Source organism: Podarcis pityusensis, assembly GCF_964106645.2.
Source record: "Podarcis pityusensis genome assembly, chromosome: 1".
In the NCBI taxonomy this organism is placed as follows: Eukaryota; Metazoa; Chordata; class Lepidosauria; order Squamata; family Lacertidae; genus Podarcis; species Podarcis pityusensis.
Window position 1 is genome coordinate 4211065 of NC_138028.1, and position 15974 is coordinate 4227038.

The 15974-nt window shown below is 44.9% G+C and overlaps 1 protein-coding gene and 1 long non-coding RNA gene across 5 annotated transcripts in view; one reads left to right on the forward strand and one right to left on the reverse strand.

The window, feature by feature from the left end:
• Window positions 1-12775, forward strand: part of FERMT2 (FERM domain containing kindlin 2) — a 93074-nt gene extending 80299 nt beyond the window's left edge. For 2 of the 4 annotated variants that reach the window (XM_080974270.1, XM_080974272.1), the window contains 5 exons: window positions 1039-1260; window positions 6723-6743; window positions 8813-8937; window positions 9804-9945; window positions 11232-12775. In XM_080974270.1, coding sequence (XP_080830396.1) covers window positions 1039-1260; window positions 6723-6743; window positions 8813-8937; window positions 9804-9945; window positions 11232-11405 — 684 coding nt within the window. In that variant the 3' untranslated portion in view covers window positions 11406-12775. The remainder of the gene's footprint in view (window positions 1-1038; window positions 1261-6722; window positions 6744-8812; window positions 8938-9803; window positions 9946-11231) is intronic. The other 2 variants (XM_080974271.1, XM_080974273.1) reach the window with 1 other exon arrangement.
• On the reverse strand, window positions 2033-3371 carry LOC308470412. Its single transcript, XR_013982416.1, has 2 exons — window positions 3290-3371; window positions 2033-3203 (listed from the first exon to the last, which is right to left on the reverse strand). It is a non-coding gene; the product is annotated as an uncharacterized lncRNA (long non-coding RNA).
• Window positions 12776-15974: the final 3199 nt, after the last annotated feature.

The following is a 15974-nucleotide window of genomic DNA, read 5'->3' on the forward strand; positions in this document are numbered from 1 at the left end:
AGCCTTATGGACTTGGAGGCAGTGTTAACTAGGGTACTGTAGCACCCAGTTTATTTTATGTGCAGTTTGCTTGCAGGTGCATTTGTTTCTTTGAACCAACTGAAAACAGGCAGCTGAAACACCAAAACAACAGTGCCCTTGAGAGTCAGTATCCAAGGCCTATCTGAACAGAGTGGTTTTGTCTGTAGGCCTTTGAGGGAAGGGGTTAAGCAGGCCTCCTCAAGAGAGGGAATTCCAGAACCTGGACACCACCAACAGTGAGGCCTTGTCCTCAGTGGCAGGCCACAAGATCAGAGCCTCCCACAGAAGTTTTTAACAGGTGGGAAGAATCATAGGGAACAGGCGGTCCTTTAGATAGCCTGGGTCCAAGCCCTGTAAGGTGTTTAAGGTGACAAATGTTCACTGTGTGGCTGCCAGCAAAAACCTGAGGACATTTCTCAGTGCTGACCCCATCCCTGGCAGGAAGAGCTAGTGAAGTGAAACAGTGGCAAAAGCATTTTTTTCGCAATTTAGCAGAAGGAAGGGAAGTAACTAAAGGTGGCTTATTTTCAGCTGCACATTTAGTGGGTCTCTTTATTCCATATCCCGTAGTAGTTTGCAAATCGTGTACTAAAGGATTCATATTTAACTATATACCTCAGGATAGTTGCACCAGCCCCCAGTTACAATTTCACCTCAGCCATGAACTGTGCTGGATGGCCATAAACAAGCCACCAATTTTATATACGTTTCTCTCCCACCCACAATATGGAGGTGAAAATAAAGGGTTGCAAAGGTGCACAGATGCGGTGTTCGAATTCAGCATTCATTGGGACTTAATTCCAGCACAACTTTACGAAACAGAATGCCACAATATTTCTGCAAGATGAGCCCTTTTGTCTCCTTTCTTATGGTTGGTTATCCTGCAAATGCATTTGGTGTTAAGTTTGGCTTACCGTGAATGTACCGAGAATTTCAGGCCTGGAATTGTCAGAACCAGAATGAAATGAAGCGAAGGCTGCAGCCTAATGAGCACCTCCTTTTCCTTTCAAACTGCAGGAGAAGCAGTATGCACACTGGATGGCAGCTTGCCGGCTAGCCTCCAAGGGCAAAACCATGGCCGACAGTTCATACAACTTGGAAGTTCAGAACATCCTGTCTTTTCTGAAAATGCAGCATCTGAACCCAGACCCACAGATAATTGCTGAGCAGGTCACCACGGACATCAACCCTGAATGCCTGGTTTCCCCTCGATACCTGAAGAAGTATAAAAACAAGCAGGTACTTAACTTTGGAGTCTTATTTTGCTGGAGCCTTTGTCCAGAAAACAAGGTGGGTGGAGTTCCAAATACGCCCAAAGGATCGTTTCCTCCACTTTGGACCCGCTTCCTTATGCTGGCCAGCTCAATATTGGACATAAGATTGTAAGGTCATTGGGGGAAAGACTCTCCTTCGCTGTGTTATGGTGAAGCCAAGCATTGTGTGCACTGATGACACTGAAAAATCTAGGTGGTTTTTTAAAAAATGGTTTAAAAAGACTGTTTCCTATCTGCTGTTTCCTTAATGCACCTTTAAAGATGGAGTGGGGAGTCTGCCTTGTGTTCATAATTACAATACTGATGGTCGTTCCAGATTCATTAACATGGTGTACAGAGGTGTGTGATCTGTTGTGTCAACTTCCCTGTGCTTTGGAGAGTGGTTGTGCCTGTTTCCACTAGTAGGAATTGTTCAGTTGCTTGAGAAGTGGTGGGTGGTGAGCATGTAACTTCACACGTTCAGTTCAGGCTGTCTGCCTCTGATGTGTTTTTCTCTTGTTCCTGCCCACTCCAAACCAGAATTTAAGAAATCTCTCCACCTGTAGTGTCTGTCCTACCAGTTTCAGGTAGGTAGCCGTATTGGTCTGATGCAGTTGAAATAAAAAAAATAGAAATAAAAAAATTGTCCAGTAGCACCTTACAGACCAACTACGTTGTTCTAGGTATAGTGCATGCACACGAAAGCTTATACCTAGAACAAACTTAGTTGGTCTGTAATGTGCTACTGGACAAAAAGATTTTGTCCTACCAGTGGAAAAAGTAGTATTTTTTGCATTTCCCTTTAAGGAGGCTCTTTGAACACTCCCCTCCCCCTGCCCCAGAAAAAGCAGTTCACCCTCCCTCTTTCTACTCCCACTCCCTCGTGACTTTTTACAGAGTACCTCTTAATTATTTTATGGCTTTTTTATTGGTTTTCTACAAAATATGAACAGAACATTAAGTTTACCCCATTTCCCCCACTCCCCCCAGAACAGAAGATTTAGTGTGCCTGATTTTGCCATAAACCTATGTGCGTAGTTGGTGGGCGCCAGTTCATTCAAATGTTTTATATTATAAATGGGCGCTGTATTTCAGGGGAATCATCGGATGAGGTGTTCAAGGCACGAACTCTTCTCGTCCGTTTTTCAGATAAGGCCAAACATTCTGTCCCCATCTTGTGATATGCAATAGGTGTTCAAGTCCTCTCCAGTTCTGTGCTAGGAGTAGTCGTGCTGCCACCAGGAAAAGAAAGTGATGAGCTCCTTATAACGTAAATTGAGCTGATCTTCCTTAAATATTCTTAGTAAACCCAGACTTGGATTCTATTGCGCATTCTGATTTGTATGGAATTGTCCTACCAACTGCCTTGCATCCTCTCCAACACCGTGGTGAAGATGTTTTGTCTATGTAACTGATTCTTAAAGCAGTTAATTGCCATCTATAAATTTACTTAAAAGCTACCTCTTAATATTTGATGGCTTTAAAAACAATTAGGATGTTTCATTAATGCTGCTTAATTGTGGCTTTGATCTGGGATTAATCATTTAAATCTGCAAAGCAAACAATCTTAATTTGTTTTGTTCAGGCTGTTATTAAAAAGTGACCAAACTTGGGAATTTGCTGAATGAAGGATTTGGTTATCTTGAGCAGCGCTACCTGGAAATTTTATTCAGCCAGCACAGTAAAACAAAACAAAACAAAAAATAATTTTTTGCAATATATTTCCACTTAAACAAGTTTGACCCCATGGAGGTTGATAGAATCAAGTGATCTGAAGTGGAAATAAGTAGTTCATAACTGGCATAGTCAGGTCTAGAATGAAAGCTATGGCTGGCAGAATAAATCAGCACTAGGATTTGGCTTAGCTCAGTTTACAAAGTTGCCTTCTGAACATGCTTGGGCTGCCTTACAAACTCTGTTTTTCAAAGGCTTGGTGGGGAAAACACAGGAATTGAATGAATTCAACAAAACGTTTTTGTTGAATTCGTATATTCAATTCCTGTGTTTTCCGCAACAAAGCCAAACTGGCTTCGGAGTGTTTAGTAGCATTATAAGTTGTGTCCTGCGATAACTGAAACGAGCACCAAAACATGTGACTCAGTGCTGCTGCAGTCACGTGTAAGTTTTGGTGTAACTCCTTGATTGACACTTGTGACTGTTAATGTTTGTGTGCCACCAGACAATTGCTCTTTGGTGCCCTAGCAAAACGGGGGGCGTTGAGCAGTGTATCCATTTACTCATTTATTTAGACCATTTCCATACCACTTAATACCTCTATAAGTGGTGCACAGAAAATTAAAACATGCTGTGGTCCTCGTACATCTTCTGTGGTGGGTTATTTCCCCATTTCAACTTTAAATGCTTGACATTCCTACCACTGGAAGGGAACACTTCCAAGAAGTGTGTTGTGCTTTTGGAGCTCTCAGCTATGCATGATTCAGAACAGGGTGTACAGGGCAGCTTCCCTTTCCCCAACCTGCTGCCCTCCAGATGTTTTCAACTACAACTCCCATCAATCTTAGCTGGCACAGTTACGCTGATGGGAATTGTAGTACAAAACATCTGGAAGACACCAGGTTGGAGGTGGTTAGGATTAAGGTAACAGAAAGCATGGGGGTGGGTTGCAGACAGCCTGTTTATTACCTGGGCAGTGCAGCAGAAGTTTTTATAATGTTCACTTGGAGGATTTTTTTGAAATTTAATTACAGAGGAAAGTTGCTTACTGTTCTTGAATTGCAGGGTAGCCTGTGTGTGTCAAAGAGGGGAGATACCATCCAGAAAAACTGGGGGTGGGCAGATCCCTTCCTTTGGCACAGTGCTGACAACCTGTATAACTTTCATTTATTCTCTGAAAGAGCCATTATACCCAGCATGGCGAGAGCGCATGTAATGAAATTATGATTTATTTGTTTTTAAAAATGATCTTTGAAGCATGCAAGAGGGCACAGACCGGGGCGGGGGGAGGAGAAACAACTCTTGCATTGATGTAGCTTGTGCATTAAGAAGTGATGTTGTGGGTAGCAGGAGAGGTGGGGGGCAGGATAAAGTGTACCCATTCTGACCATCAAAGGTTCCCTTGATGTGGAAATGGATTGAGTGGAGAAGCAGGAGGGGCTTTGGTTAAGGAAAACTGGCTAGAGGTGTGGACTTGTATTTTGTTAGCATTGCCTTCCTTGGATTGCTTAGATCTGGGAGGCTGCACAGGGATGTCGTGTGATGTGTTCTTGGTGGAACGAAGGAAATGCTGCCCTTGTGGAATTTGTAGAATGCAGGGAGTAAGTGGAGAGCAGGGAGAGCTGCTGCTTCTGAAGTAGCAATCTGTTGATCTATGAATTCACAGCAGCCGTGGACTCGTCACATGCCAGGTCTCTTTCCACTGCTCTGAGCAGGACTGGTTTCCACTACGGAGCTCCACGCTTTACAGTGCGAAGTTCAGCTGCCACACTTGAAATAGACAGCAAGCTCTAGGAATCAAATTCTTAACAGGAATGTAGGAATCTGCCTTATATTGATTCAGACCATTGATCCATCTCACACAGTATTGCTGTCTGCACTGACTGGCAGCAGCTCTCCAGCATCTTAGGCAGGAAATCTGCCCTGCCCTGCCCTGAGATGCTGGGGCCAAGGCTCTGCTACTGAACTGTGTCTCTTCTAGCATTGTGCTGTCTGCTCTGACTGGCAACAGTTCTCCACACAGGACTCTCCCTGCCTGCCTGACTCTACCTGAGATTGCATTTCAACTGGCGATGCTGCCAGGTGTTGGGCCTCGGAAAGGGAGCCTTTTTCCCACGAGCCCTTTTGCAAAATGGAGGTAAGGTAAAGGTAAAGGGACCCCTGACCATTAGGTCCAGTCATGGCCGACTCTGGGGTTGCGGCACTCATCTCGCTTTATTGGCCAAGGGAACCTGCGTACAGCTTCCGGGTCATGTGGCCAGCATGACTAAGCCGCTTCTGGCAAACCAGAGCAGCGCACGGAAACGCCGTTTACCTTCCTGCATTACCTATTTATCTACTAGCACTTTGACGTGCTTTTGAACTGCTAGGTTGGCAGGAGCAGGGACCGAGCAATGGGAGCTCACCCCATCGCGGGATTTGAACCGCCGACCTTCTGATCGGCAAGTCCTAGGCTCTGTGGTTTAACCCACAGCGCCACCCGCATCCCTACAAAATAGAGGTAGTTCTTGGCAAAAAGACATCTGGTGAAAAGTGCCAACGGGGGTGCAGAGTTTCTCCCATATTTAGTTGAAATAGGATCTCTTCCTCTTACCTATAGAAGTTGTTGTTGCCATTCAGAATTCATATTGTGTGCCAGCTCATTGCTTCTGAGTGCTCAGTCAGGTGCAGTCCTCTGCCCTGGCCAACCACAGCAGAATATACAGACAGACTTGGTTGGGGGAAATGGAAGGGCTCCTTTTTGTGTGTGATGTTAGATCTGTGGTGGTTCAGTCAAACATTCAAATCATTCCATGATGCTGCAGCAATCCAGTGGTTAGCACTTGATGTTCTGGTGGCACTGCACTGCTTAAGTACTTCTAGGTTTCTTGGTAGTTTGCAAGCAATTTTTCACTGTCTGCCAAATATAAGCTGTGCCTGAGTATTCCTGACTGCAGAAGAGGAGTGGAAACAGGAAACCCTCTTCCCATTTTACCTTTCCTTTCACATTTGCTAGAGGAGAGGAGCTGGTGCTCTCAAACTGCAGGTGGCCTCTTATTTCACTACAGCCGCCACGTCAGAAACATGCTGGAGATTGCTGCTTGTTTGCATGTGATTCGGATAACTTGCATACATTCAGCAACTGAGCTGTACACACTCAAAGCAACAGTTCGTTATGCTGCAGTACGTGATTCTTTTTGCTCAGAAAACAAAAGTTCATTCCATGGATCTGGAGATCAGGAGCTGCAGAAAACACAGTTTAACTTGCGCTTCTTTTTTTCTCGCTCTCCAGTCCGAGATGATAATCCTGCATTTTTATTTTGGTTTGCTGACTTGTTTGCCATTCCATTTTTCATCAACTCGGTCAGCTAAAAGTTTGCCTTAGAAGACAGGGTGAAAATCTTCCAAGATTCTGTGGGCTGTGGAAGGTCGTCCCATGGCTGAGTCTCCATTCTCTAAAACAGCCTTCTGCAACCTGCCGCCCTCCAGGTGCTTTGGACTGCCACCTGCCCCAGCCAGCCCTGGGTTGCTGCAGTCCAAAGTACCTGGGGAACCCCTGGTCTCGCTGCACTCCTTTTTGCTCCCTTCTTCATGCTTGTGCTCATTTCCTGCTGCTTTTCACCCCAGGACAGTTGTTCGTGGTGAAAGGTTTTGAGTTTTTGTTTTGTTTTAATTGATTTGAACGACAATTGTTGATAATTTGCACATTTTCCTCCCTTTGCTTTGTTGCCATATTTCTGATTTGCCTCTTTTTTTTCTGCTTCCTTTCCTTTTCTTCGCATTTGCCTTCTGCAGCCAGGCTATATAAGAGACTTGGTAAGTGACAGTAAACATAAAATAAATAAGCACTTAAAAGACTTTGCTGTGTTGTGAATATATGCTTAAAAGCAGGGAAGGGGCTCTCAGAGATGTGCTATAAGAAACGTAGCGTGTGTTGACTTGCAAGCGCTTCCGTGTGGTGTTATGCTATGTCACGGCATACGAGTAAACGAGAAGCAACAGGCGGAGATTCCCCACCCTTCCATCTCTCCTTCTGCCTGCTTTCCTCTGGGACAAGGGTGTGCTGTGTTTTGTACGTGGCTACTCTTGTGTCTCCTCCTTTGCTTTCTGGCACTAACACCAGGAAATGCACTAGTAATGGCAGATCAATAAAGGGCTTAGATACCAGCAATAGTGAAATAGAGCCTCCACATTCAGAGAAAGTGTAGCCCTAAAATAAGCAGTCGACCGGAAGACAAAACAGGGAATGGTGGGCTTTCTGAAAGCATCTGGCTTTCCATCATTGGAAACAGGGCACTGGGCTGGATAGAAATTCTGATCTGGCAAGGATGCTCTAATGGTCACGCATTCTAGCTTAGGGGTGAGCACCTGCCAAGTCAATGAGCCGTGGAAAAAAGGAGACCTCTTAATGCAGCTGCTCTCGCTGATCCCTCTCGTGACTTCTGGCTTCCAGGAGACAGGGAGAGAGTTATGGATAGGCAGCAACCCTGATGGTGCACTCTGTTCCCATAGCCCATTGCTTGCACAGTGCTCCTGCTGTCCCTTCTCTTCCTTAATAGTAGCAATAAATAAATCAAGTGTTTAAACAGCTAGGTGCTGCACGGCCATTAAGAACAACGAAGCAGATGGCCAGGCCTACAGGCTTCTGATCAAACACATAAAATAAGAAACAAGGAAAATGCGAGACCGCGGAGGTGATGGAAAGTTAGCACTTCCTGGCCAGACATTCATGCCGTGCAGCTACCCATGGCGTTGCCAAGTGCGGGGACTAAATGTGCATGTGCTCCCTTTTGGCTCTTGGCCCTTGCCAGCCCAGCTCTGAGCGAAGCCGTCAAGCACCTGTAATAGCTCTGTGGTGGCAGGCGGGTTGTATGCGGAGAAAGCACTTTGCCAGTTGCCGCTGGTCACTCGAAGGCCTTCTTTGCAAGTGAGCAGAAGATTTCACTGCTGCATTTAATGCCCCTCTGGATGAATGAAGAATGCATATTCCAGAATGGGGGAGGAAGAATGAGCAGCCTTGTTTCCTTTGCTCAGCATCCTCCCCCACCAGCTTCTTCGGCAGCGCATTTGTGACCTTTGCTTTTGCTAACATGCTTGGTTTTTAAAAACTGCAAATCCTTCCAACGAAGACTTAACCGGGGGGGGGGGGGGCGGACAAGGAAGGGAAAGGGACCAAGAACCTCAGTGCAGGAGAGACAGAGCAGCTGAGAACTCTGGTTCCTGGAAGTGTTGCCTGTTTTTTTAAATCCAGAGACGTCTGCAGAGGCTGCCTACTTTATCCTCACTCTTTTTCCACATTCAAAAGGATTAGAAAAAATGTTTAATCATAAAAAAATAAAAGGTAGCTGAGACAGCCAGGGTATACTTGTCATTTTTCACTAGCTAATTAATTTGGGGGCATTTTTTTCTTACTTGCATGTAACTGATATTGCCCATCACCCATTTGCGGGTACGTATCAGTGCACATGAAACCATCCCTGGCCCATTTCTTCCTTTTTGGGGGAGGAAGAGAATCCGGCCGTACACAATCTCAGACGCCTTTGCGTCTCCCAAGGTGCGCTCCCTTTCCCACCACTTGATAAATGGGTGCACAGCTGTTTCTGTGAATGTGCAGGGTTGTTAAAAATAATGATAATCAGAGCAGCTCACATTTTCAAGATACACATCACGCAGAAAAACATCCTCAGAGATCAGTATTTACAATATATTTGCAGGAGCACAGTTGCAAGTTTAAGTGCAGGTGAGAAACTGTGCAGGGGCATGTTGGGGTCATTTTAATAAACCTTCTCCTCTGTCCCCCCTCCCTTTGTACAGCTCTCTGCATTTTGTTCCCTTCTTGCCACTGTCAATGCGGAGTATCAACTCTCTGTGTTGCTGCCCTACAGATCACGGCCCGGATCTTGGAGGCCCATCAGAACGTCGCCCAGATGAGTCTTATTGAAGCCAAAATGAGATTTATACAAGCTTGGCAGTCCCTCCCAGAGTTCGGCATCACACACTTCATTGCAAGGTCTGTGCAGTTATCCACCAAAAACATCAGTGTGCAGGTGTGAGAGATGGGGGGTGGCAAGTTGGGTATATGGGCTTCTTCAGTTACCGGGTTATGCCTACTCATTGCCCATAAGAACGTGGGAGCATAACAATATAAACCTTCTGCTCTTGAGTTGTCTTACTGGGATTTAGGCAGAGGGAAAGAGTGCTTTGCACAATCACAAGTAAAGGTTTTCCCTACCCTGAAACTTATTCTTCTACACTGCCTTTCCAAAGTAAGTCACCGAAACCCAATTCCTGGCAACAAAAACAGCTGAATAAAAAGCAATACAGAGCAGTAAAAAATCTGTTAGACTGAATGTAAACATAGGACAGTATTTCCAAAGTGCTGGTGGGGGGAGGGGGGGTTGTACTGAGCCACATGAAAACTGCTAGTGTACACAAGATCCAAATCTACAGATGAAACTGCTCCCAAAGTTCCCACTCCTTACAGGTATCCTTGCCTGCTGCATCTTGCCATTATTTTACTTCTCCAGATTTACCACCTTCGTGGCCTCTTGTGGGCCACCTGATTCCGCCCTGCTTCTGCGTTGGCTATAACAGGGCCATTCAGTTGTTCCTCATACAGCGATGCTGAGTAGTGTCCACCTCTTGGAGGAGGTTACCCGTTGTGCTCATGCATGAGTCAGTGCAGAAGGCTTGCTTTGTTGCCTTCAGGAGCCATGCTTCATATAGTCGTAACTCATGGCACAGTAAGTGCAGCAAACAGCCCAAGGAGCGGGCTTCTCAAGGAGAAGCAGTTAGTACTTTATCACTGTTAGACACTTTTGGAAAGAATGAGATGTTGATGTAAAAGTGTTTATTTATACAACTTGGACCCCTCAGGTTCCAAGGGGGCAAGAAGGAAGAACTTATTGGGATCGCCTACAACCGGCTGATACGGATGGATGCAAGCACCAGCGACGCTATCAAGACATGGCGGTTCAGCAACATGAAACAGTGGAACGTGAACTGGGAAATAAAAATGGTAAGCAAGGCGTAGAGTTCTCTAGGCATGCTGAAGGTCAGCAAGAGACACTGTCTCCATTCAGTGACACATGGCAGTCAGGCCAATAAACTTGCGATCTGAAGCAGAACCGGTGAGGGATGTGGCCTTAGAACAGAGGGTGTGGGACCCTGGGAAAATTCTGAGGGCCAAAATATATCCTAAAGAACTTCAGATTGTTTACACACTTTGATTATACATTGAAGACGTTAAAAATGGTGGCTCATGTGACCAACTGAATTAGCAATCGATGATCTCAGCATTTGACTAGGTTGTCTTATTGAAGGATATGACATTCACTTGATAAGGAAACACTGGCTGGTGAAAGACTGTGGCTATCTAAGATCTTTCCATTCTGTCAGTCAGATGGGAAATGTAGCCATATGAATGGCACTAACCATAGTTCCTCGATTCAGTCGTCAGGGCAAACTCTGGTTAGAGAAGTGGTGGCTAGCCTTTAGCTTCCTACATGTTGTTTGGCTACAGATCCCATCATCCCTGGAAGCTAGTCATGCCACCTGGGGCTTCTAAGAACTGAAGTCCAGCAACATTGTCAGAGCCACAAATTAAACCTCCTGGCTTTGACAAAGCTGAGGAAGGAAATGGCATGTAAGAGGGGAGGGATCACATGTGTTTTCCCCGTATTCTTAGTCCTCTCAGCCTTGGTTGGGAGAATCATCTGGATTGTTCTGCAGCGGATAAAATATTGGACCTTGGACAGGGAGGTCGGGGTTCAAATTCCTGCTAGCCATGGAGCTGTGTGATTTTGAGTCAGTCAGTCTTTGCCTAGCCTACTTTATGGGGATGTTGTGGTGACAGAACGGAATAATTCCTGTGTACACTCAGGGGCGGAGGAAGGGGGGTGCAGTGGGCTGCCCCAGGTGTCACCACTGAGGGGGGGTGGTGACAAAATGCCAGGCAGCACTCACCGCGGGGCCTGCAGTGCGTCCAAGCCACCACATCTGAGAGATATGGTGGCTTGGGTGCACATAGGCTCCGCACTGCCCAAACTGCCCGCTGTCTCCCCACCAGCTGTAGGGCAGATGAGTGGGAGGAGGCAGGCAGACTCGTTGAAGGCCCCGCGAAACGCCCCGCCCCAGGCGCCTGAGCAGCTTCCTCCACTGTTGTATGCACTCCTCTGGGCTCTTCGGAGGAATTTGGATAAGAATTTGGATAGGTGTGAGTTAAGTGGCAGTGTTGTCATGAAGGGCCCTTGGGCACAACCATTTAGGCTGGCACAAAGTTTTGTGTTTGCCTTGCACTTTCAGGTAACAGTAGAATTTGCCGATGACGTCCGAGTGTCCTTCATCTGCACCGAAGTGGATTGCAAAGTGGTGCACGAGTTCATTGGCGGCTACATTTTCTTGTCAACGCGTGCGAAAGACCAGAACGAAAGCTTAGACGAAGAGATGTTCTACAAACTGACCAGTGGCTGGGTGTGAGTCGGATGAGACCTCCCGTTGTACTGACAGAAACTCAACGGCCATATTAATATTTAACTTCAACAGCTGTTATCTGAAATATGCTGCTTAATCAAGTTAAGCTTGAAGTGTATCTTTACTCTTTAATATCATGGAAACTTTTGCATTAGCAGACCAGTTTGTATGTGCACTAAACAGCACTTCCGTTAATCTGCTAGAGCAAGACAATAACACGAACCGTGTAATGCTGACGCTTGTGCCTCTCGCCCCCACGCCCCTCCCCTGCCCCACCTCAGCCAGACAGTGGGGCCTGGTCAGGTTAATTTCTGACAGATGTAAGCTAACCAAATCAATAAACACCTCTAAGCCATCTTAACTATAAAGATACCCAGGGCCTAATCTATATGAAGTCTATTTATCATGGTTAATGCATGTTTTGTGAGTTTTTAATAAATAAATATATATATATATATATATTGTAAAAATTGACATCCATGTGTCAACACCCCTCCTACTTTTAGAAGTAGCATTTATTTTTTTTGGTGTGCAATCCAGGAAGCCCTCTTTGCTGCCCCTCTTTCCCCATTCGTTTCGTTGGGGTTTTGCGCATGGGTGCCTCATGTGCAGCAGTGGTGCTTGGCGGACTCTGTCCTTTGGCCCCTTATTTTTCGCACTACGTAAATCAGGTCCATTGCAAGGATCTGGAGCTTTTTACAAAAACAATCATGCGTGGCCTTGAAAAATACTCCCTTCGTTAGGTTTTAAAGCATATCTGTTATAACTTCGTTTCCTTTTGATAATCATTTATATATATATTGTGTGTGTGTGTGTCTCTTTCATCTTTCCCTTTATCTTTTTTTTTTTTACACCGTATTGTATTACGAACACCTTTAGTATTCACCAGCATAGTCACTGTCTACCTAAGATGATATGCAAAAAGGAAGACATCATTACAATATGAAGTAAAGGTCTATGAAGTATAAGGATTTGTGTGTGTGCGCGTGCGTGTAACTAATGTAAAAAGAAAAACACAAATTTTATAAAATTGTACAGGTTTTTCTTCCTTTTTCTTTTCTTTTTTTTTTTTAAACTAGTCTCACAAGCCAAAGTAGGAATCGCAATAGTACCAAGCGAATTGGCCTTATGGTATGTTTTTAATCTAAGTTAAAATCCTGACTTCCTTATAGCTATGCCACAAAGCCCTTAACAAGACTCAGTTGCCTTGGCTTGAGGGTCCCCGCTATGAAATTAACACTAACAGCCAGGGAGGCCCCCAACTTGCCCTGCCTATGCCAAGGGGAGAAACCAGTATTGTGCTTATTAGTCCCGTGACATAAAACACTATGTACAAATGCCTTGTATTTTAAATAAAGGTCAAATCTTTTATTTAACCTCCAGTCTCTGTGTGTCCATTTAGTATGTGTGGTTGTATTTCTCTGGAAAACTAAAAATACATTTTTTTGGGGGGGGGGAGTCTAGTGCATGACAGAGGTAATTTCTTGACCTATAATAGTATTTCCCAGAGCTGCTCAGTCATAAGTGTTCCAGAGTCAATGCTAATTACATTTGGGGGGAATAAATCATGAAGTTCTACAAGCCAGGCTGAATTTGTTTAGGGCTAAACATCGCCTCTGTACCCTTTCAATTGGTAGTATAATGTAATCTGAAGGCAATTTTATATAGACAGCGTGCAGAGGTTGCTTCTAGTGGAAAATAATCACAAAGTGGGCTTCCTTCCTGTTGGAGATGAAATGTAACTTCCAAAGCTAATAAAGGCAATCTGGCCAAACCCTCTTCATTAAACGCATCAGTTTTGCAAGCCTCAATAACGGAGACGTACAATGTCAAACTTGCTTCATGTTGCTCTTTCCGTCTCTGTGCAACTGGTTTTCTCGATGAAGCTTGAGCAGGAGAGTTGCATAACTTACTTTAGCTAAGCCATTTGTGTTAAGGATCTCTTGACCGCTGGATACGGGAGGGAACTGTGGGAGAAAGGGCAGGGTGTTTGATTGTCTGAGCCCCAGGGAGGGGGTCCATCCTCTCCACCCCATCCCAGCACATAAGCTTTCAGCTGAGCTTGGAGGCACGCATAGGTGGGTTAGGGCATGAGGGTGCTCTGCCAGAGGCACTTGGACGTTTGCCGTTAAACATTCTGGAAGAGCGGGTGCTCATCGAGGTGAGATGAGGAAATCTAAAAGACACAGGGATTTGGACAGAGATGTGAATGTTGCAGTGTCGCCAAACACCAAACAGACTGAATCGGAGAAATGTTTTTCTCGTCCAAAAATTAGTTCAGGTCTACATCTACGGCTTCTCTGGTAGTAGTGACAATTCCTCTTGTCAAAGTCACCTTCCAAAAAAGCCACAGGTTAAGCTTATTTATTTCCTTGTGTGGGAAAAGTTCAGTTCCTATGAGGCTAGAAGCTCTTCCTCAGACCGTTTTATGCCAGCTAAGAATTTACTGGAGGAGCTTAATCAACAAGTCAGCTGTGGCTGGAACAGGAAAGAGAAAGAGAGACACAGTCTGGCTTATAAGCAGGACGCAGGAATGACCCTCTGCTGCACAACGCAGGTGTAGATTTGCATCTTGCTTCATAGAATTGTAGGGCTGGAAGGTACCCCAACAGTCATCAGTGTCACCATCCTAAGATTTTCAAACACACCACAAACACACACAATCAGGTTTCTAGCCCTCATGACGGTGAAGGGGTATTTTGAAACAAGGTGGGAAGACCCCATGAGTTTTCATTCGTCAGGGAGTGGGATTTTATTGCTCAGCAGATTTTCTTGCCTCTCCGTGACTGCTAAAAGCAGAGTAAGTTGAGCAAAATAAGCAAATACTTGCAAAATCTCTTAATTAGATGGCTGTTCGCAGCTGGATTCAGTTTCCCTTGGCACGGAAATTAGGTCACAAACTTGGCACAGACCTGCCCTTTGCCCTTTCCTCCCCTCCCATTTCCTCTTCACTTCTGGTCCACACTTTTTCCCCTGCCAAAACAATAATAATAATCAGCAATATGTTGCTTTCATTCCAGTATTCTCTGGGGAGGGGCTGGTGCCTGCATAGAAGACCTCTCCTCAATAAGCACATAGGCAGCAGTGGCTGGAGAGCTTCTCCTGTGACTGTCAAGCTGCTTTGTAAGGGCTTCATTTACTTCTCCCTCCTCCTCCCTCATTCCTCTTCAAACCACACATAAAAATACTGAGGTTTGCTCAGCGCTTGTTAACCCTTTTGGAGGGACCGTGTGATCATGCTTCAATGAGGATGAGTGGGACAATTTTGGCAATACTGTCCAAATAAGACGCTTATTAACACTCAATTTCCAACTTGGAGAGGATTACAAGCCACGTGAGAAGGAGACCTTTTGTGAGATAAGAGCCTCCAAAATGCTAAGTAATGGATACTAGTTAATAAGTCAGTTAATAAGTCTTTTTGTGTTGTTAAAGCCCCTGAGCAGTAGGTCTGTTCTGTTCTGCTGTCTGCCTCAGAGTGTGAGTTCGTAAAAGTTTAGTGATAAATCTATGTAACACATTCATAACATAAGTAATACCTACCTACTTTGTGCATGTATATTTAATCTAACAAGTGCAAGGACACCGTGAGTAAAAGCTATTGCTATTTAAAAGAGTAGTTTTTCTAGCAGACCTTCATGAGATACGAACATCCATCTCTTACATCTTATGAGCCATATGCAAGACGCTCAGTTTCCGACTTGGGGAAGGTTACAAGCCACTTGGGAGGCAGAGCTTAATATTCAGTTAACAGACTTGGAATGGCAAAGTATGTGGGCTGAGACTCATTTAAAACTACTTTTGCAAAAATCAGAGAAGCCAACCGAAAACGGTCACTGGACCATGCTAAGATTGAAATACACAAAGCCAAGTTGTTCACCTCTGCTGGAGGAGTTGTTCTTCCTTTGTGGTGGGTGTCATGATTTTTGTACCCATCAACTCTGTTGTCCAAAAATACATATTCCCTAATTCCACTATTGCACTCCATTTTCAAGTAGAGCAGAAATATGTAGACATTCAAGGATCCAATATTTAGTGCCCCCCCCCAAAAAAGCTAGATATCTCCTATCCCTGGAAAGGTCCTGTCAGTTCACAGTTGGTATGTCGGGATCTGGCAATTGGCCCCTGATGAGAAATTGACTCAGCATTGCAAGAAAGCCTGAAGAGAATTTTGCACGTACAAATTCTCAGAAACGTTCCAATTTATTATCTCTGCAAAAGATAAAACGTTCCCGTTCTGGAGTGAGTCTTTAGTTCCTGTTTTGTAATCTCGTACAGCAGCATTTGAGGTTCTGTATCTTGAAGACCTTTTCTGTGTTCCTATCGCACTGGGACACACTTGCTATTTTGTAGGGTTTCGTGAGTTCTCCTGTTGTTTTACATAAGAGGAAGAAACCACAACCCGAACAGAGGGCAGCTTATCGACTCCCTCTAATCTGGTCATACGGTGACATGTCCCTTGTTGCCAGTGTGTGGACTGGGCAAGAGTGGGTCAGAAAGAGCATGTACCATGAATTCACAGTGAATTTTGCATGAATTTTGTGAACGGAGTGTGTGTGTGTGTGTGTGTGAGAGAGA